This window comes from Carcharodon carcharias, chromosome 9 (assembly GCF_017639515.1).
Source record: "Carcharodon carcharias isolate sCarCar2 chromosome 9, sCarCar2.pri, whole genome shotgun sequence".
NCBI classification, from domain to species: Eukaryota; Metazoa; Chordata; class Chondrichthyes; order Lamniformes; family Lamnidae; genus Carcharodon; species Carcharodon carcharias.
Genome location: NC_054475.1, coordinates 131847437 through 131869743, shown reverse-complemented (window position 1 = coordinate 131869743; position 22307 = coordinate 131847437). Strand labels below are relative to the sequence as shown.

General features: G+C 43.2%; 1 protein-coding gene across 1 annotated transcript in view; it reads left to right on the top strand.

Moving 5' to 3' along the window:
* The first annotated feature begins 14003 nt into the window (after positions 1-14003).
* The window catches only part of LOC121282137 (ras-related protein Rab-39B), a 39874-nt gene continuing 31570 nt past the window's right edge, over positions 14004-22307 (top strand). Inside the window, exon 1 of the mRNA XM_041195641.1 lies at positions 14004-14306. Coding sequence (XP_041051575.1) covers positions 14092-14306 — 215 coding nt within the window. The 5' untranslated portion in view covers positions 14004-14091. The remainder of the gene's footprint in view (positions 14307-22307) is intronic.

The window sequence follows — 22307 nt, the reverse complement described above, 5'->3', positions numbered from 1 at the left end:
GATTTGCACTGTGTAGTAACCCGCAGGTAAAACAACGTTTTACCTGTCAGCCGCGATGGTGGCTTTTCACCCCTTATTGTCCCAAGCCTGCCACAGCAATTATGCATTCCTGGGAAACATGCCATTTCTATGGTGGATGGGTGCTTATTCACCCACCATGCCATCACCTCACTGCTTCACCACATTGGGCGTCATATTTAAAGCCCAACCAAGCACACAACTCTGTTTCCAGCTCATGACTGCTGCAGAGAAGGCAAAAAGACTTCAGCTCCCAGATTCAATGACACATCGCTTGAATGCCTTTTGGACACCGTGGAGGTTTGCCATGGCCGTAGGATGGGCAGCAGCCTCACTAAATCGGTTTGGGAGGCAGTGACGGAGATGATCAATGCCAATGCTCAACTAAAGAGGACAGCCACCCAATACTGCTACAGGATGAATGGTCTCATCCATTCCATCAAGGTAATTCACTCTTCTCATCACTCTCAACTCACGCACTCACAACTCTATCGCACATCCATAGGGATCACACACCTCAAGGGACAACACCACTAATTCTCTCACACACTCACATCTCCATCAAGCTCATCCCCTCCTGATCTCGCATTCTCATCCTGTCCATGCCTCCGCTCACTACACAAACATTCCATGCAGTGCCATGTGGCCTGCTCATACTCTCTCCATCTGTTTTCATGCAAAAGAAACCAGCTCACATCAGTAGGGAGAGGTCCCAGACCAGGGGTAGAGTGACCCACATTAGGCCCCTCACTCACATTAGAGAATGTGCCATTGCACTGACTGGTGAGGACATGGACTGTGCCTGCAGTGATAGTGAGGTTGGTGCTGAACACCCTCGTGAGGATCCTGCACCATATCATCCCTCTCTCAATGCCACTTTGAGTGCTCTCTCCTGCTTTTGGCTGTGTTGCCATGAACTAATTATCTCTACTTCAGTTCACAGGGAGCTCTGCCAAGCGGCTGAATCCTCAGCCAGCCAGCCCCTCAGCTTCATCCACGTCCTCACCTCCAGCCAAGTGGACATGTCCTCCAATGAAGAGGTGGAAATAAGCAGCCTGGAAGCCCTGTTACAGTGCTTATCTATACCCTCCACCAGCGCAGAGACACACACCTCGGTGGGACCTAGATCTAAAGCAGGCTTGGGTTCACAATCTTGTGGTCACCACACGGACACATGTCCACAACAGCAGAAGGCACTTTCGTGCAAGCTCCCCGGCACTCGGAGGACTGCTGGAGAAGAGGCATCTATCAGGTCCGAGTCAGATGACGAACCTCTGGATTTGGCCTTTCAACTTATCCCAGAGAATCAGCAGAAGACTGTTGGAAACCCTCAGCAGAGTGGCACACAAATTAGACAAATGTGTCCGCCAGCTCTCTAATGAAGTGGTGCCCACATGCATGTCTGGAGGTCTCCATGGGAAGGATGGTGGATGCCATGGAGACCCTGGTCCAGCAGAACATGGAGATGTGTGCAAACCTGCACTCCATCATGGTAGCCTTGGGTGAGTTCCTGCAGTGGCAACGCGAGAGGGAAACGAGGCACCTCGACGTCCTTCCAGGTGCTCATTCCCTTCAAGGTGTTAAGTCAGGGCACCCACAGGGAGGAGAAGTGGCAGCTGGACATCCCTGGGTCATCCACTTAGGACTCTCAGAGGCTGTCCTCGCCCCCTGTCTCCCCTTTGCCTGTGGGCCCCTCAACCTCATCCTCTGTCACCGCAGAGGGAGCAGCAGCCAACAAGTGATTCTGGAGGGAGAAGTATGTGTATGGCACGGCCTTTCGGAGCCTCATGTAAGCAGTCTCCCAAGCATGCGGATCCTTCATGTATCATACTCACCTCAATGACCTGAGCATTTTGAATGCTGCCTGCTGGGGTTCACTTTCAGTTGTTCACCTGAGCTGACCTGCATCTCCGCCCACCCACTGATCACACTCCCATGCAGCAACTGATCTCGCACACCACGACTGCCTTTTCACTTTCGATTTGGACAGCATGGTCTGGATTCAGTTTTTCGCTCGCTCACTCCCCCATCTCTTCCTCTCTCCCAGTCATTCATTTCCTTTCCCCCATCACAGTTGACTCCCTGGCATCACCTTTCGCCTCCCCTCTGACCTATCAGCCACATCCCTTTTCCTTCGGGGATGTGCACATTTCCTTCCTTCCCAAAAATCTGAGCCCCATCCACATTCACCTCCCTGACTTCCTCCTTCCCTCCCCAGGATCCATGTCAGCCTCCAAGTCCCCACCAACTACCCTTGCCATCCCTTCTACCCTTGCTATCAAACCCGAACCCTCACCTTCCCAACCTACTGCCTACTCTGCCCATTCTCACCATTCCATGCCCACCCTCAATTCGCTCACCAAGAGGCAGTCATGGATCCATCAGACCCCTCCCACATTCACCTGGACATCCCCTCTTGACCTCTTCCCCCCCCTCTGGACCTCTTTTCCCCCCACTGGACCTTTTCAACCCTTCAGACCCCTTCCACCCCCCACACCCCTTTCCCCCCTCCAGATCCCTTCCCTCCCAGAACCCTTCCCAACCCTTAGTCCTCCACCCTCATCTGCTTAGTCCCTGCCCCTTCCTGACTCCATCAGACATCCTTATTTCTTCTGCCACCCTTAGTCTTTCCCCCCTCCCGACTTCTTCCTCGAGCCTCATTTCTTCCTCCAGCTTTACTGCTTGCCACTTCCTAATTCCTTCAGCCATATTCATTTCTTCCTCCAGCTTTATTCCTTCCCCCTTCCCAACTCCTTCTTCCACCCTTACTTCTTACTGCAACCTTCCTCCTGTCACCGTGCTCCGTCCTCTCTCTGCCCTCCTTCCTCCCCTTGGACTCCTTCCACTCTCCGTACTCCTTCCCCCCTCCAAGCCCCTTCCCTTACAACTTTCACCACCCCCCTTACACCTACCTCTCCAGTTTCCATCTTCTACCCTTTTACCCTCTCTTCCCCCATACTCCCACCCACCCTCCCAACCGCACCCCCCCGACACATTCATTCCATCCTAGACCTTGCTCTCCCACCCCCCCGACCATTGTCATCCATTCTGAGTATCAGCTGTGACTTTCCAACACCCGTGAGCTGCTTCGCAGCAGAACCATGTCCATGGGAATCCACACAGCATACCATGGATGTTCCTTCAGGATCCCGTTGCTGTTGGGCTCCAGCATCTCCTGTTCCTCGGATATCCACAATGTGAGCAAGTCCCTGCGTGTCACAGTTGTCAGGACAAGTTCTGCACTGCATGTTTTCCCACCGATGTGAGTGGATGATCCAGCTGGTGGGGGAGTTGGGGGGGGGGGGGGGGGGGGTTGTGGAGGAGGAATGAGGCAAGCGGGCTAGCCTTATAATGATATGCTGATGTATTACAATGAGGTTCCCGACATCTATTGGAGGGAATGTGGCCCATGATCAACAGGCTGAGCGGACGATCGTAAACTGGTTTCACAATGTCGTGAAACCGATTTTTGGCTTTCTCACCATATTTTCCACTCACACCACCAAATACGCCCGACACCAGTGGGCATGGAAAATCCCATCCTCAGTTTCACTAACTACTTGTGGTAATTTTGCATGAAAATATTTCATGCCTTCAAACCTCTTAACCCTAAATTTGTACCTAAATTTACTATCAATTTATGTAGTAATTAAGATATTATTTCAGTGTTTGCTTTTTCAAACTTATTCAAAATCTTACTCCAACCATCCTGCTTCAGTGCCTTAGGCATCAAGTCCTTCATAACTATATTTTCTCTTTCTGGTTTCACTCTAATGAATCTGCATTGCTCTTTTTCTGTGATAGTACTATCATTTCCACAACAAAATAGCAACTGGTACCCCAACTCTACCTGACATCTTGTACAGATTCATCATTCTCCCTTTGCAAACGGAACGCAGCTGACTAACTAAATGAAGACCTGGAGTTTGGGGAGAGAGGAGTTTTAAGTGTTAATTTTGTTCTTAAATTTAGATCTTAAAATCTAATCTAGTCTGTAATTAGCAATAACTAGGAAGTACTATGTAAGCAGGCTAAGACCATTCTTACTTGCAGTTTAGGCAGGGTAAATTCACTGTCAGCTGTAGGAGCCGAGTAGTTAATTAGTTAATTGGTTGATTCTGGAACTGTAGCCCCAGTTCAGTTTACTATAAATTAAGAGTTCTTTAGTGCAGCCAAGACTAACTGAATACTTGGAGTTTGGTGAGAGGGGAGCTTTAAGTGTTAATTTTGTTTGGTAAAAGGGGAGGAGTCGTTTGTTTCATCTTTCTATCTTTCTCACCCCATAGAAATTGTTTCTTGCTCTATTACAGGGGAAGGAGCTAACTGTTTGGAGAATACCTGGCAAGTGGGTAAACTCTATTCTATCCCTAAGGTTTAAAATAGTACACAATTTGGTGATAAAGTTAATAAAATATATAAGAAAGCAACATAAATAAGTGATTAATATAATTAAGTAATTATTTAAAAACACATTAAGGATGGCAGGACAGGTGATGTGTCAAGGCTGCAGCATGTGGGAGCTCCTGGATAACATTGTGATCCAGGGCAAACACATCTGCAGTAAGTGTTTGTGGTTCAAGGAGCTTTGGCTCAGAGTCATTGATCTGGAGGTGGAGTTGCAGACTCTGTGACACATCAGGGAGGGGGAAAGTTACCTGGATGCTTTATACCAGGAGGCAGTCACACCACTTAAGATAGGGTCTTCTGATTTGGTCAGTGGCCAGGGACAGGAGGGTGTGACTGTAAGTGAGGCAGGTGAGGAGACCCAGAGGACAGGAGTGTGAGCCTCTGCAATTGTCCAACAGGTTTGAGGTTCTCTCAGCTTGTTTGGATGAGAGTGGGGGCTGCAGGGTGGATGAATAAACTGACCATGGTACCATGGTACAGGAAGCCATCCAAGTTGGGGGAGCAAAAAGGAATGTAATGGTAGTAGGGGATTAACTCTGTTCTCTGCAGCAAAGAGCGAGAGTCCAGAAGCTGTATTACCTGCCTCATGCCAGGGTTTGAGACATCTGTTCAGGACTGCAGACAAACTTGCAGTGGGAGGGGGAGGATCCAGTGATTGTGGTCCATATAGGTGCCAATGACATAGGCAGGATGAGGAAGGAGGCTCTGCATAGTCAGTATGATGAGCTAGGCACCAAATTAAGAAGCAGAACCTCAAAAGTAATAATTTCTTGATACCTTTGAGCCACATGCAAATAAGATTAGAGAAATGAATGTGTGGCTCAAAGACTGGTGAGGGAGAGGTGGGTTCCAGTTTGTGGGGCACTGGCACTGGTATTGGGGAAAATAGAAAGTGCACCATTGGGATGGTCTACACCTGAACCATGCTGGGGCTGGTGTCCTTGTGAGCCACCTAACTAGTGAAGTAGAGTGCTTTCAACTGAATAGTGTGGACAAGGGATCAAACTTGGGAAGATGTGGTAAACCAAAGAGTAGAGACAAGGCAAGAGAGACAGGTATTAATATGGGAAATGATAAACAGACTGTGACAGGAAGGGACAGAGAGTACAAATCTAAGAGTAATTCAACAGATAAGGCTGGATGCTAGAAAAATAATATAAGGACAAAACTAAAAGCTCTGTATCTAAAAGCATGTAGTATTCCAAACAAAACAGATGAACTGACAGCACAAATAAATAAGCACGTTCTGATAGAGACATGGCTACAGGATGAAATAGATTGGGACCTGAATATTGACGGGCATGTGACATTTAGGAAGGACAGGAAGTTAGGAAAAGGTGCAGCATGTGGGAGCTCCTGGATATCATTGTGATCCAGGGCAAACACGTCTGTAGTGTTTGTGGCTCAAGGTATAATTAATGATGGTATTAGCACATTAGAATGGAATGAGCTAAGTTCAAAACCAGGATGTAGAAGCGGTTTGGGCCGAGATGATGAATAATAAGGGCAAGAAGTCACTTGTGGGAATGAAATACAGCACCCCTAATTGTAACTACATAGTAGAACAGAGCATAAAAGAAGAGATAATGGGGGCTTGCCAGAAAGGTACAGCAATGACCCACAACCACTACCATCTAGAAGGACAAGGGCAGCAGGTACATGAGAACACCACCACCAAGTTACTCACCATCCTGACTCGGGAATATATCGCTGGGTCACTGTCGCTGGGTCAAAATCCTGGAACTCCCTTCCAAACAGCACTGTGGGTGTACCTACACCACATGGTCTGCAGCGGTTCAAGAAGGCAGCTCACCACTCCCTTCTCAAGGGCAACTAGGGATGGGCAATAAATGCTGGTCCAGCCAGTGAAGCCCACATCCCATGAATGAATTTTTTAAAAAAATTATGAAGGATTTTAATCTACATATAGACTGGAAGAATCAGATGAGAAAAGGTAGCATAGATTAGGAGTTCATAGAATGTTTTCAGGATAGCTTTTTAGAACAGCATATTCTGGAGCAACCAGAGAGCATATACTAGACCTGGTATTGAGCAACAAGATGGGATTAATTGATAACCTCCTAGTGAAGGCACCCCTAGATAGCAGTGATCATAATATTATTGAATTTCACATTCATTTTGAGGGAGAAACGAAAGTGTCCAAGACTAGTATTTCAAACTTAAATAAGGGCAATTATAAGGGCATGAAATCAGAGCTAGTTAAACTGAACTGGCAAATGAGGTTAAGGGGTATGTCAATAGAAGTTCAATGGCAGACATTTAAAGGGATATTTCAGAATACACAATATATACATCCCAATGATAGAGAAAAATTCCAAGGGGAGGGCCCACCATCCGTGGTTAACTAAAAAAAATTAAAGACAGTATCAAACGTAAAGAAAAAGCACAAAGACGGGTGGCAGGTCAGAAGTTTGGAAAGAATATAAAGAACAGTAAAGAATGACAAAAAGATTAATAAGGAGGGAAAACTATGAGCCTAAGGGAAAGCTAGCTAGTAATATAAATATGGATAATAAGAATTTCTATAGATATTTAAATAAGAAAGGAGTTAACAAAGTGAGCATTGGTTCTATAGAGAGTGCATTTGGAGAATTGATAATGGCAAGTAGGGAGGTGGCAGATGAATTAAACAGGTATTTTGCTTCGGTCTTCACTATAGAGGACACAAGTAACATCTCAGAAATAGCTGTAAATCAGGAAATGGAAGGGAGGAAGGAACTTGGGAAAATTACAATCACCAGGGAAGTGGTATTGAGCAAATTGTTGGGGCTGCGGGCTGATAAATCCCCAGGTCCGGATGGACTTCACATTAAGTGGCTAGTGGAATAGTTGATGTACTGGTTTTAATTTATAAATGGGTCTTTTTCTGGTTGGCAGGATGTGATGAATGGTGTGCCACAGGGATCAGTGCTGGGGCCTCAACTTTTTACAGTTAATATAAATGACTTGGAATGAAGGGCCTGAAGAAGTAGTTGCATTTATCCACATTGCACCGCATTTGCTACATATCTGGCCACTCTACTAACATGTCTGTCATCTTGCAGACTCCCTAATTTAAAACAGATAACTTTGACATTTCCTCTATTCAGATCTAACTGCTTGGATAACAAGGGTCCCAATACTGAGCCCAAAGAATTGCCTCTAGTTATATCATGCCAAGCCGAGAAATATTGACTTATTTCTACTTTCCATTTTCCATCCTTCACCTATCCCTCTATTAAATTAATCAAAATTACCATTATAAATCCTCATTGATTGTCTACAATTAGCTGATAACTAAGTATTTGCCATCAGCGTCAAGTATTATTCCTTATTATTGTCCCCAATAATTTTCCTGCTAGTGGTGTGAGGCTAACTGGTTTGTGGTGTGGCTTATCCTCTTCCTTTTTTTAAACAGAAGTGTAACATTTGTTATCCTCTAGTCTTTGATGTATTTCTCATTTCCATTTAGTTTTGAAAGTTATGGTTAGTATCTCTACTATTTTAGAATTAACCTCCCCCAGTGTACTAAAGTGCAGACCATTCAGGCCTTGATGACACATCAACTTCAAGTTTCATCGTTAGCAACTTTTCCTTTGTATATCTATTAATTGGTATGCCAAACACACCTCAAATACTGAGATAAAAACAAAAAAACTGCGGATGCTGGAAATCCAAAACAAAAACAGAATTACCTGGAAAAACTCAGCAGGTCTGGCAGCATCGGCGGAGAAGAAAAGAGTTGACGTTTCGAGTCCTCATGACCCTTCGACAGAACTTGTGTTCGAGTCCAAGAAAGAGTTGAAATATAAGCTGGTTTAAGGTGTGTGTGTGGGGGGCGGAGAGATAGAGAGACAAAGAGGTGGAGGGGGGGGGGGGGGGGGGGGGGGTGTGGTTGTAGGGACAAACAAGCAGTGATAGAAGCAGATCATCAAAAGATGTCAACGACAATAGTACAATAGAACACATAGGTGTTAAAATTAAAGTTGGTGATATTATCTAAACGAATGTGCTAATTAAGAATGGATGGTAGGGCACTCAAGGTATAGCTCTAGTGGGTTTTTTTTTATATAATGGAAATAGGTGGGAAAAGGAAAATCTTTATAATTTATTGGAAAAAAAAGGGGAAGGGGGAAACAGAAAGGGGGTGGGGATGGGGGAGGGAGCTTACGACCTAAAGTTGTTGAATTCAATATTCAGTCCAGAAGGCTGTAAAGTCCCTAGTCGGAAGATGAGGTGTTGTTCCTCCAGTTTGCGTTGGGCTTCACTGGAACAATGCAGCAAGCCAAGGACAGACATGTGGGCAAGAGAGCAGGGTGGAGTGTTGAAATGGCAAGCGACAGGGAGGTTTGGGTCATTCTTGCGGACAGACCGCAGGTGTTCTGCAAAGCGGTCGCCCAGTTTACGTTTGGTCTCTCCAATGTAGAGGAGACCACATTGGGAGCAACGGATGCAGTAGACTAAGTTGGGGGAAATGCAAGTGAAATGCTGCTTCACTTGAAAGGAATGTTTGGGTCCTTGGACGGTGAGGAGAGAGGAAGTGAAGGGGCAGGTATTGCATTTTTTGCGTGGGCATGGGGTGGTGCCATAGGAGGGGGTTGAGGAGTAGGGGGTGATGGAGGAGTGGACCAGGGTGTCCCGAAGGGAGCGATCCCTACGGAATGCCGATAAGGGGGGTGAAGGGAAGATGTGTTTGGTGGTGGCATCATGCTGGAGTTGGCGGAAATGGCGGAGGATGATCTTTTGAATGCGGAGGCTGGTGGGGTGATAAGTGAGGACAAGGGGGACCCTATCATGTTTCTCCGTAGAATGACCCAAACCTCCCTGTCGCTTGCCATTTCAACACTCCACCCTGCTCTCTTGCCCACATGTCTGTCCTTGGCTTGCTGCATTGTTCCAGTGAAGCCCAACGCAAACTGGAGGAACAACACCTCATCTTCCGACTAGGGACTTTACAGCCTTCTGGACTGAATAGTGAATTCAACAACTTTAGGTCGTAAGCTCCCTCCCCCATCCCCACCCCCTTTCCGGTTCCCCCTTCCCTTTTTTTTTCCAATAAATTATAAAGATTTTCCTTTTCCCACCTATTTCCATTATATAAAAAAAAAACCCACTAGGGCTATACCTTGAGTGCCCTACCATCCATTATTAATTAGCACATTCGTTTAGATAATATCACCAACTTTAATTTTAACACCTATGTGTTCTATTGTACTATTGTCGTTGACATCTTTTGATGATCTGCTTCTATCACTGCTTGTTTGTCCCTACAACCACACCCCCCCCACCCCCCCCCCCCCCCCACCTCTTTGTCTCTCTATCTCTCCGCCCCCCACACACACACCTTAAACCAGCTTATATTTCAACTCTTTCTTGGACTCGAACGCAAGTTCTGTTGAAGGGTCATGAGGACTCGAAACATCAACTCTTTTCTTCTCCGCCGATGCTGCCAGACCTGCTGAGTTTTTCCAGGTAATTCTGTTTTTGTTTTACACCTCAAATACTCCTGCAGCACTTCCTTCATTCACCTACTATCGCAAATAGAAATTAAATATTTAAGGATCTTGGCTATTCCTTTGTTCCTTATAATGATTTCCATCTTTCTTTGACTTCCTCTTGCTTTTGGCAAACTGATTAAACTTCTCTTATTGCATTTTAGGAAAAAGGAAAGGTCATTCCATCCCTCGAACTTGTTGCACCATTCAGTTAGATTGTGGCTGGCCTGTATCTTCACTCCATTTCTCTGCCTTGCTTCTATATTCCTTAATACCCTTGCCTAAAAAAATCTAGCAATCTCAATTTGAAATGTTGAATTGAAACAACCTCGATACATTTTTGGGGAAGGAGTTCCAGAATTACACTACCCTTTGTATGAAGAAGTGTTTCCTGATTTCACTTCAAAAATGATCTAACTCAAATTATGATATTTTTAATTATTTGTTCAGAGAATGTGGATGTGGGGATCACTGGCAAGGCCATTATTCATTGCCTGTTCCTGAATGCTTTTGGAAAAAGTGATAGTGAACCTTCTTGAACCACTGCCGTCCATGTGGTGAAGGTATTTCCACAGTGCTGTTAAGTAAGGAGTTCCAGGATTTTGACCCAGTGACAATGAAGGAATGGTGATCTATTTCCAAGTCATAATGGTATGTGGCTTGGAGCGGAACGTAGAGGTGATGGTGTTCTCATGAACCAGCCCCCTTGTCTTTCTAGGTGATAGAGGTCACAGGGTTAGAAGGTGCTGTCAAAGAAGCCTTGGTGTGTGCTACTACAGGGCATCTTGTAGATGGTATGCACTTCTGCTACTGTGCATTGGTCTTGGCAGTAGTGAATGTTTATGTTGGTGGAAGGGGTGCCAATCAAGCATGCTGCTTTGTCCTAGATGATGTTCAGCTTCTCGAATGTTGTTGAACCTGTACCCAACCAGTCAAGGAAGGACAGTATTTCACCATGCTCTTGACTCGTGCCTAGTAGGTGGTGGAAAGACTTTGGGGAGTCAGGAGTTGAGTCACTGCCATGATGATCCATGTGCTGGGAAAAGCCTGTATTTTCTTTTGTGCAATGTCTGGTTGAGACCAAAGTGGATTGGGGAGTATTCTGAAAGAGGTTTAAATGGTTTCCTAATTATGACACCATAAGTTTCCAAGAAAAACCAAGTGATCTGAGGTTGCAGTGGGGATGAACAGCCAAGAACCTAAAGGTAAATGGAAAGCTAATTGCAGTGGAGTTTGATCAGTCTGTGTTTTGTGACTGACCGCTCAGAACACACTCAGAATTCATGTAAAGAGGGAACAAGCAAGGTTCTCTCCAAATGGAACAATTTTCAGTTTGGCAGTCTTTGAACAAACCCTAGTGTTCAAACAGGTATCTGAGAGTAGATCAGAGACTGGTTGCTGTGTGTGTTACACAGTTGGAAAGAGCAGAGAGCTGAAAACAGGAAGAATGATGGATTGTGGATTTGACAAGACCCATGGCTGCTATTTTAGTGTTGTCAGAACCCTCCAGAACGTTTAAAGGTATCAGAGAAGGAAATCTCTGGGGACTGTGTGCCATTGGGACTGTTGTGATGCGACAGAGAGGGTTCATAGTCATGGACCTTTTTAGGGGTAATTTGTCTGGGGACTTTAAATGAAATACAGCTGCCAGTGAATGCGACTCGTGGGCCAAAATGATTGAGTGGGAAGTGAGGGACCATACATAGTGCAAGCCAAATTTGAAAGACTGAGAGATTGCATGTGATCCTACATTTGTGTGGGAAGTAATGTGAGTGTCTGTAACTACATGAGGCTTATCTTTGTTGTACTGACTATTTAAAGTGAAATTTACCTTTTTATTTGGAATACCCTTCGCCTGTTAATGTTGAATTGTGTTGATTTTACAATAAAAGTTTTAAATTGAGATCTTGTTGAGCGGTTTTCTTTACGTTGTCATCGTGGGGAATCCTTTCATTTCAAAAAGTTGTCGGTCTCTAGGGGGATTGTAACACTTGGCATAGATCACCTAGGCTGTTGTAGCCACAGTATTTATGTTTCTGATCAACGGTGACCACCTAAGAAGTTGATGGTGTGAGATTCGACAAATGGTCTTCAATGTGAAGGGGAGGTGGTTCAATTTTTGTGAGAGATTGTCAATTTAAAATTATGCCCCCTTGTTCTGGACTCCCCGCCAGAGAAAATGGTTTCTCTTTCAAATCCTTTGATCATCCTAAACTGTTCCAAACCTCATGCTCCAGGGCTCTGGACAGTTTGCTCCATGCTTCAGCTCCCAGCCCCCACACCCTAGATTCTTTCTAGAGTTAAAATTGTCCCTCATGTACATTCACATAAATGTAGAAAGAAAAGCAGCGAATGCTGTGATTCTGAAATTAAAGCAGAATATTTTGGAAGTGCACAGCAGGCATTTGTATTAGTATTTGAAAGAGAAGCTACAGATAAATGTTTTGGGTATAACACCATCAGGCACTTGTGATGAAGGGTCTCACCTGAAATGTTAACTGAACATTCTGCCATACATTTAAACATATTTATCTATATGAATTAGCTTCACAAATAATATTATCTATTTGTACTCTATTGAAAACTTGATTTTATAAACTTAAATATTCCTTTCAGTTAATTAAAACATAATGTAAATGACTATTTATTACATTTTTATTAGGCAAGGCAAAATCATACCTTTTCTAAAAACCCGCTTTGAAATGTGCATGTGGACCATTGCTTGGTAAATACATGCAGAACTGCAATTGCAAACCCTGGTTGCAGGGTAGGGGGAGGCTGTCTGCTGTAGACGGGTGCTGATGTTGCAGTGGAGGAGGAGGCTGTCTGCGTTGTAGATGGTGCTGATGTTGCAGTGATTTCATCAGCTTTCGCCCAGAGCTGCAACCTGCTAAAAACAGTTTGTGACTCCTGCATCAGTGAGAGGGAGGAGAGGCTGCAAGCCCATCCCCGGGGAAAGCCAGGCACCATCTTCCACCCAGCGCCGGCTGCCATCGCCCCAGTCTCGGGAGTCTCGCCTTTTCGGCCTGTTCGCCATTTAATTGTGTGGTAGATATTTTAAAGCGCTGTGGTTGTTTTTTTTTCCCCTCTCTCTCTCTCTGCGGCTCCCAGAGTGAAGGACGCTGCCGGCATCGATACTATTAAAACCAAAAGAGTAAGCTTTGCGTTACATTTATTTGTAATCTTTACATTAAAAAAATTAATTGTTTTTGCAAATCAATTTTTTGCTGCAAGTTTGCAATCTGTTTTTATGTATATTAAAAACTATTGATTTTTAAAAAAAAACATAAATTCGCCCGTAAAATTGTATTTTGTGTTTAGTTTGCTGAAGTGTTGTAATTGCAATCAATTTTCTTGTTTCCTCGAAGCGGCTCTGCTTCTCTCTCTGAGGAGAGCCATGGGAGCGACCTTGGAAGGAACAAGTAGCCATTATTTGGAAATTGGGTTCCTGGTCAGGCTTTAACCCCAGCGCACGGTGGCCGTCAATTTTCTCGCCAATTCTTGCATTCGATGCGGGCCACGCAGTGGTAAAGCTAATTCTTCTTATTGCCTGAATCTCACCGAACTGCCCCCCCCCCCCCCTCCCCTCCCCTCCCCCCTCCCTCCATGATTCTGACAGCCCGCTGTTGCATGAATGTCTTTCTCCTGGTCGATATTGAGGAAGATTTAAAGATGGAGACTGCTTGAGTACCATCCGAGGTGTGATATCGTGAGAGCAGCAAGCTGGGAGCCCAACGCGTCTGCATGCGAGTAAAAAAAATAACAGCGGCAGCAACAAACAATATCTGTTTCTGAGGATCCTGACCTGAGCCGCTTTGAAACACTAGAAGCTTGTCTAAGCAAGGATATTTATCTGGCGATGTGAGAAAATTGAAGAAGGTATGGACTGATTCTTGGACTGAATGCCTTTGTGTCTGCAAATGCTGGTTTTTGAGCAGTTGATCATGGTGACCTGCCTATAAAGATTAGGAATCGGTGCAATTCTTGCTGCTCCTAGAGACTCAGAGCAAGGCCAGAAGATTTTTTGTTTTTCTCTGTCTGCTGGGTTTATGGTTGATGTGTAGACAACCTCAGTAACCTGGGCATACCTGTGATACTGCCTACAGACTTGATCCTTTTGGGCTGAAAGATTTATTCATTTTGGCAAGAGGCAATCACAATATCTGAGAAGATGGAGGCTATCTGGGTATATCAGTTCAGGCTGATAGTCATTGGGGACTCCACAGTGGGAAAATCATGCCTGATTCGTCGCTTCACCGAGGGACGCTTTGCCCAAGTGTCAGACCCCACGGTCGGCGTGGATTTCTTCTCAAGGTTGGTGGAGATCGAGCCAGGAAAACGGATTAAGTTGCAGATTTGGGACACAGCTGGTCAGGAGAGATTCAGGTAAGTCTAAATCCCTAGTATATCAGAGGAAAAGCTAAAAGGGAGCTATATTTAACTGATTTAGCCCATAATCTTGTGTTCTAAAGGGGCAAACCAATTTGCTTGAAAATATATCATTGTTGTGCCTTCTTTCGTTTTACGCTTTAGAACGACTGGGAGCAGACATTTTGTGCAGAAGGCCCTTTGTGTGATATCATGAGTTTCCAATCCCATGATGCCACAAATGGAGGTTACTCTCTGCAGATAAAGATTTCCATTCACTATGTCATTGAAATCACCACTCAAGAGCAGGGAGTATCAAACTCTGTAAGGAATCCCTCCAAATATTGACAGGTGAGCAGAATCCTCTGCAAACATTTACATGTCACCAGCACCCCGCAAATATTGAGGCATTCCCAGCACCCCTGCAAATATTGATATATTACCAACATTGGCTGCAAATATTGACACTATCCAAGTATCCTTTGCAAATATTGACGCGTTCCCAGGATCCCCCGTTTTATATTTTGAAAGCCTTTGTCAGCCATCCAAAAGAAATTGTTGTTATCATTAAGGATAACATACATTATTTTTGTTACTGTATGCTAATAAAATACAAAAAGCAAATAATATAAAATTCTCAAGTCTTTGTGCTCGTGATATGTCCAGTCTCAGAAAAACAAAAATCTGATGATCCTGCAGACCCCATGGAATGCAAGGACCTCATTTTAAGAACCTTTGCGTGAAGGCTATTCTTCAGATCTTTTGTGTTGCACTCATCCTGATGTGACACCATGAATAGTGAGTGATATCTATTGCCATCTACCCACCATTTCCATCCACAATACCACTCAAGGGAGAATGCCATTCAAAATGCCTACTGCAGGCTGCCTCTACATATAAAACTTAGTGACTGAGAAACATTAGTAAATCTACACACATAAAATTCTGTGCTGATTAATACCTTTAAAGAGATGTTTGGTCATAAAGCAACATTGAGGGTTTTGTGGCTAAGTAGGAATACAGATAATTAAATACCGTGTGGAATACAGTGGTTGTTTTTAAATTGATGGGACAATGGAAGAATTATGCCAAAGAAAGGAATTATTTAGGATGAATATTATGTTAAAGATAAGGTTATTCTAGATTTTTGTGTTACTTATTTACCTTTGAAGGGCACTCTTTCCTCTGTGTAAATACGTACATGCTTTCCATTTTGAGAAAGCTACCTGACAAACTGAATCGTCAGCAATTTTTCAACCAACGCTAGTTCCCAGCAGGAGAATAGTGCAGGTCACTCAGGATACAATGTGATTGGCTGAATGTACCTTTTTAAAATCCTGGTAACCATCCAGGAAGGTCCTGAAGCACACTCTGCATAAAGGAGCTGGCAGGGAAAGCCGTGCAGGTTAGCACAGAGGAAAAAGGAGAGCTGGGGGCTGAGAAAAAAAGTGCGGAAGGTAAAATAGTAGAAAAAATAAGTTCTAAAAACTCAGGCACCAACAGAACATTAAAATGTGTCACTGGTGTATTATCAGACAAAGGATGTGACAGTAAGCCACATGGAGATATTAGGATGGGTAAGGAAAAGCATGGTTAAAGAGATAGGTTTTGAGGAGCATCTTAAAGCAGAGGACAGATGTACAGAGTTGGAGACCCAATTTGGCAAGACAACTTACACAAATTCTCCTCCCTCACGCTTCCATTGCCACCTTCGTGGGGCCATAAGATTCTGCCCAAAAAGTCTGGTAGATGGAGTACAATATGGGGAAATTCATTTTGAAGAAGTGGAAGAAAGGTTGGGAGAATAGCATATTTTCCAAATGGTGAGAAACTATTAAATGTTGCTGTTCAGAGGGATTTGGATGTCCTTGTACATGAAATATCAAAAGTTAGCATGCAGGTATAGCAAGCAATTAGAAAGGCAAATGGCATGTTGGCCTTCATTGCAAGAGGTTAGAGGACAAGAGTTGGGAAGTCTTCCTGCAATTGTACATGGCTTTGGTGAGACTTGGTGAGACCTTACCTGGAGTGCTACGTGTAGTTTTGGCCTTCATACATAAGGAAGGTTATACTTGCCCTTGAGGGGAGTGCAACAAAGATTCACTAGGTTGATGTTTAGCATGAGAGGCTGTCCTTTGAGGAGAGATTGAATAAATTGGTCCTTTATTCACTGGTTTAAAAAATGAAAGATGATCTTATTGGAACATATAAAATTCTGAGGGGGCTTGATGGAGCAGACCCTGAGAGACTATTGCCCTGGGCTGCAGAGTCTAGAACTAGGGGACATAAGCTCAGGCCGAGGGGTCAGCCATTTAGGGTTGAGATGGAGAGAAATGTCTTCAGTCAGAGGCTTGTGAATCTTTGGAGTTCTCCACTCCAGAGTGCTGAGGATGCTCAGTCATTGAGTATATTTGAGACAATGATAGATTTTTGAACTCTGAAGGAATTTGGGAATAGGGCAAGAAAGTGCAGTTGAGGTCAAAGATCAGCCATGATCTTATTGAATGGTGGAGCAGGCTCAGGGGGTCGTATGACCTACTCCTGCTCCTTTCTCTTATGTTCTTATGACCAATGCTACTGCAGTTTCCTTACTTAGTTAATTTAGTGCCCTGAGATGGAGAATGTCAATTCCTGGAGATTTGTCTATCCTAAGTTCCATTATTTTCTCCATTCTCATTTTTTAAACTTATATTGAATTGAATAAGTTCCTCCCTTTAATTTATTTTGGGCTTTCTTTTCATCTCTGGTAATTTATCCTTGAATTCTCAGTATATGTATGCCCTGCAGATCACCTGATGTGGCTGATATTCTTTGGGGTGGCTTGGAAGAATCAGTAGCTAGAAAGCTGTTTGCTGTGGTAACTTTCACTGCTATGGGGAGAGCATTCCTTATCTAGATGTTATAAGCATGTCATCCTGCAGCAGATGGTACTATGCTAGGACAGTGTGCACAAAGCAGATATGGAGAAGATCTGTCTCATCTAAAACATGCAGGTTCATGTGGAGTTACATTTAAGTGCAGTTGGTGGGATAGTAAGAAGCTTTTTAGGTGTTTTTGCACCTGCAGTTGGTTGTCTCTCATGAACTCTTCATTTTCACCTAAATTATGGCACATGTTCAGAAACCTAAATGGAATTCCCATGCTTAGCACTCTATTCAAGTAGCAGCAGCAACTGATGATCGTGGGAGAAAATATTATCTGGAAAAGTCCTAACAATGCAAACCCAACTAACAAACTGTGCAAAATGCAGCAAAAGTGTAATTAAGAACAGAAAAAAAGGACACATACTTATAACTGAAGTTGTCAATTTATGTAGGCCTTGCTGCAACTGCAAGATTCAGCATCAGCCCTGATTTAAATATTTAATGAACTCCAATGAGGCCCACACATGTTGGTCTCATATTCCAATTTGTGCCGGGTTTTGCCATTGTTGGAGTGAGTGAAAGGGGGTGCTGCAAGTGCTAAGCCAGGGTGCACATTATTATATTTATTAAGGACAACTATAGGATCAAAATATATATTGCAGTGTTGCCGGTAAGATACTCTTCAAACATAGCTTATGTGGCAAGCTTACGTGTGTTAAAATTGATACAGGTCAGAGCACGACTACTTCAGTAAGCAAACAAATAATTGGGGAGGAGGGGAGAATAATGAAAAAAATGTACAACACTGGTGCTGAGCATGGATTGACTGCCCCATTCCCTCATTTACATCCACTACCACAATTTTTAGGGGTCTCTCCTCATGGATTGCTTGCTATGCTTCCTCCAATTAGCAATTGCTGGAGCCTACTAAGTGTAGCATTCTCCCATAAGTAGATCGAAAAGCAACATGTTGGAAAGAGAAAGTTGAGAATAGATGTGTGTCAACCAGATTTACAGCCCAGTTTCTACCTCAAGTAAGCTGCTGAGCACATAGTGCAGAGGCAATTTCTACTTGCTGTTTATAGCCTGATGTATTTAATAGATCATAGGGCAAATTCATTGATTTGGCAGCAATATACGTGCACAGCAGAACATCTAGGGCATATCTGTACACTTGGGAAGTAGTTGAATTGTTACCAGAGTACTCTTCTTCTGTGTTGCTGCACCAAGCTGGCAGTGAAGTTCTCAGTGAAATTGTAAAGTATAATGGTGCCCAACTTGACAGTATATTGAAATCTAACTTTCTTGCACGTCTGCCTCCATGATGTATGCACACATCATTGATCCTTCCTGCCTCCTGCTTTTGTGGAGCTTTTCATGAGAAAGGACTACAATTCTGTCCACAGCCTCTGAAGTAGGAGTTCCAGAGTTGCATCCTGATATTGTGCCCTGCTTCCTATTAGCCTTATTCCAACCATTTCTCTCCTTCAGAAGCAGTGCCGCTTGAAGGTAACTAGCAGCCTTTTAATAGTTGCAGAGGTCAACAACTTGCCCTCTTGAGCTTGATGCTTTCCCAGCATGTCATACATTGAGCAGCTACAGATCTGTAATAATATTCCCAAGCCTGTGGGCGTAGGTTCTGCAGTGGGTAGCAGGTGTACTTGTTATTGGGGAATTGCAGAGTTGAGCATGCCCTGTGAAAATTTCCTACAAGGTGGCTTTCATACGAAGTTCTGTGGTCACCTGCGTTGTGTGTGCTGGAGAGCTTAGATTCACTTTGTGCCTCAGCTTCATTAAGGCAGTATGTTTTAATTAACACCTAAGCACAATTCCGTGAGATTTGTTCCAAGTTTGCTTTATTTTGTGCATCCAATTGGAATGAAGGCGAAACTGCATGGGTGAAAGAAGTCTTAAAATGGCACAGGCTTTATATATTTGTTGCAATGCTCAGTGTCTTTTTAGCAGTGTTTTTATCAGAGAGCTTTTCCATATTTGCAAATTTATAATTACTAATTATTTTTTAGAAGAACATTTGAAAGTTATTTTACTCATTGTTTAAGGTAAAATGCCTCAAACACAAAATTTCATGGCTGAGATGGAAAAAGGTGTGCCAGGGAGATCAGCAAGGAACAGGCGATATTTTGAAACCCTGACACAGCCACGTTCTGATGACCAAGGACAGCTCCTTCACTTGTTGTGGATCAGCTGAGAGCCAGTTGCAGAGCTTTGCTATCTGCAGCAAGGCAACTGCAAACAATTTGCAACACGGACATCACTATGAATGATTGCCATATTCACTGCTGGCCCATTCTACCTCAGCCTCAGTAAACATTATAATATCAATAAAAGTGCACCTTCTCCTGCATTCGTTACTTTGCCCTGCAGGCCTTGTACATAACAGTGGCCCTGTTCACTCCAAGTTGCCAGAGAATACATTGCCATCTTGTGCAGAGAGTGCTTTGGATTGCCAAATAGGGTAACCCCTTCATATGCCCACAGGCTCCATTTTGTGGCTCTGGATTAGATTTTCCTTCGCTTTCAGCGACTGCTTCTTTCTCCTAGCAGAGTCTTTGGAAAAACTAATATCTTTAAAAGTATTTTCAGCCTTTTGAAACTCTGAAAGCATATTTATCTCCCCTATGCAGCTAATTATATTTTAATGGTTGCACCCCTATAAATTTTTCTATCAGCCCATAGTGATGCAGCTCCCATTCATCGTGCAATTGCACTTCTTGTTGCTGTGCCAGTGGTGCACGTGAATTATATTTTGATGTTTAAATGATCTTGTAAATTCAGGTGAGGTCAAGTTACCACCAAGCTTGCATGCAAAACAGAAGGATCAATTTGACAATGGAATTGTATAATTAACCCCATAGATCTTAGTAACCTGGGTAATGCCAACCACAGTGAAAATGCTTTATCCTTATTAAGTATCTGTCAACTGTTAATATTTTTCTCAAAAAACTGGCCAGAATGCAGCATTTTTAACATTAAAATCCAATATTTACTGAAAAGAGAAAAAACAAAGATGGATGTTTCTCACACATGGAGGCAATATGTAGTGCTGTTCCCCAAGGATCAGTTTTGGCTCCATTACGCTTCAGTTTTTATAAACGACCTAGATTCGGATATAGGCAGCAGTATTACAAAATTTGCAGATGAAAAACTTGGCAAAGGTGTAGATCATGATGAGGATAGTTATAACCTGGCTAAAAGGGCAGAAGGATGGCAGATGGAGTTCCATGTGGGGAAGTGTGAAGCAATGTTCTTTGAGTGGATTAAACTGAACAACAATATACTATAAATGGCACGATTTTGAAAAGTGTCGATTAACAGGGAGACCTTGGTGTCCATATATTCAAATCCTTAAAAATAGCAGGAGAAGTTGATGAAGTGTTTAAAGAAACATATGAATTGCTAGGGTTTATAAATAGAGAAATAGTATATAAAACATTGGGATCTTTCTAGAACTTTATAAATCACTGGGCATCAGCTGGAGTATTGTGGACAATTCTGGACACACAGTTCAAGAAAGATGAAAAGACATTAGAAAGGGTACGAAGGAGACTTACCTGGAAACTATCATAAATGGGGACTGTAGTTATGAGGAGAGATTGGAAAAACTTAGGACTATTTTCATAGAGATAGAGAAGATAAAAAGATTACCAAATAGAAGTTTTCAAGATCATGAGAGGTTTTAATAGAGTAAATAGAGGGAAAATATTTCCTTTGGTGAATAGGTCAATAACTGAAGGCCATAGGTGCAAAATAATTGGAAGATGATCTAGAGGGGAGGTGAGGAGAAATTTTCCAGAGTTGTTGAGATCTGGAACACCATACCTGAAAAGCTGATGGAAGCTGATTCTATGAATAATTTTAAAAGGGAGTTGGAAAGACACTTTAGGATGAGGAACTTACAACTTGCTGCAGTTGGGATGTGGGAATAAGCACGATTGTTCTTTCAAAGAACCAGCACAGGCCCAATGGGCTGAGTGCCCTTCTGTGCTGTAAATTTCTATGATTCTATGAAGTAATGTTCAGCAACCTCCTGTGAATGCATGCTGCAGCTTCCTGCATGGAGAGGAGCAGGACTTGGAAGAAGTGCCTTCAGTTTTACATTTACTATCTAGATCCCAGGGGTAAGAAGGAAGTTTTCATCAGGTGAAATGGGTTCAATACGGTCATGATGGATTTAACTTTACCTGGTCAGTAGATGGAACAGGCTTGCTGTGCCTTTTCTCGTACAGTATTGGCTCAGTTGGCAGCATTCTTGCTTTTGAACCACAAAGTTGTGGCTTCCAGTCTCATACCAGGATTTGAGCATGTAATCCAATGGAGTACTAAGGGGGAGTTGCACTGTTGGAGAGGCTATCCTTAGCTGTAGGACTTCTTGATATTAGTTGAAGGAGAGCAAAGTACTCTCCTAGTCTTCCCTCCCCCCGCCACCTTAAACCAGCTTATATTTCACCCCTCTCCTTGGATTCACCCAGTTCTGTTGAAGGGTCATGAGGACTCGAAACGTCAACTCTTTTCTTCTCTGCCAATGCTGCCAGACCTGCTGAGTTTTTCCAGGTAATTCTGTTTTTGTTTTTTATTCTCCTAGTTGCCTGGCCAAGATTCTGTCTTTGATTAAATTCACCAAAACAGATTAACCGGCCATAACAGTTGCCACGTTTTAAAATAATTCATTGTATGTGAAGTGCTTTGGGATGTTTTGATGTTGTTACATCAGGCTGATTCTGGATACTTTTTTATTGCGCTCAAAGCCAAAAGTCTATTTCCAAAGCTGAGCCCTATCATCATGCAGAAAAGTAAGTCCACACCAGATCATTGGTTATATTAAAATATTTGGTCAAATTTATTTGAAAATTAAAATAAGACACTGAAGTAAAAAGGCCTAAAGGCCAAGTATCTCAAACATATGAAAAATAATTTAAATCAGTCCACAAGGTATTAGTGTAACCTTTTATAGTAAGCTATTACAGGCTGCTTTGATAGTAAATGATATGAAATGGTTCTTCATGGGGTCCTGTTGGCTAATGGCATATTTCAGTGGCAAGATTAATTGAGAACTAGAGACCACTAAGGGAGTCATTTTTGTGATATAGCTTTTATCTGTTTATGTAGGAAAGTGTGGGTTCATCAACTTTAGATC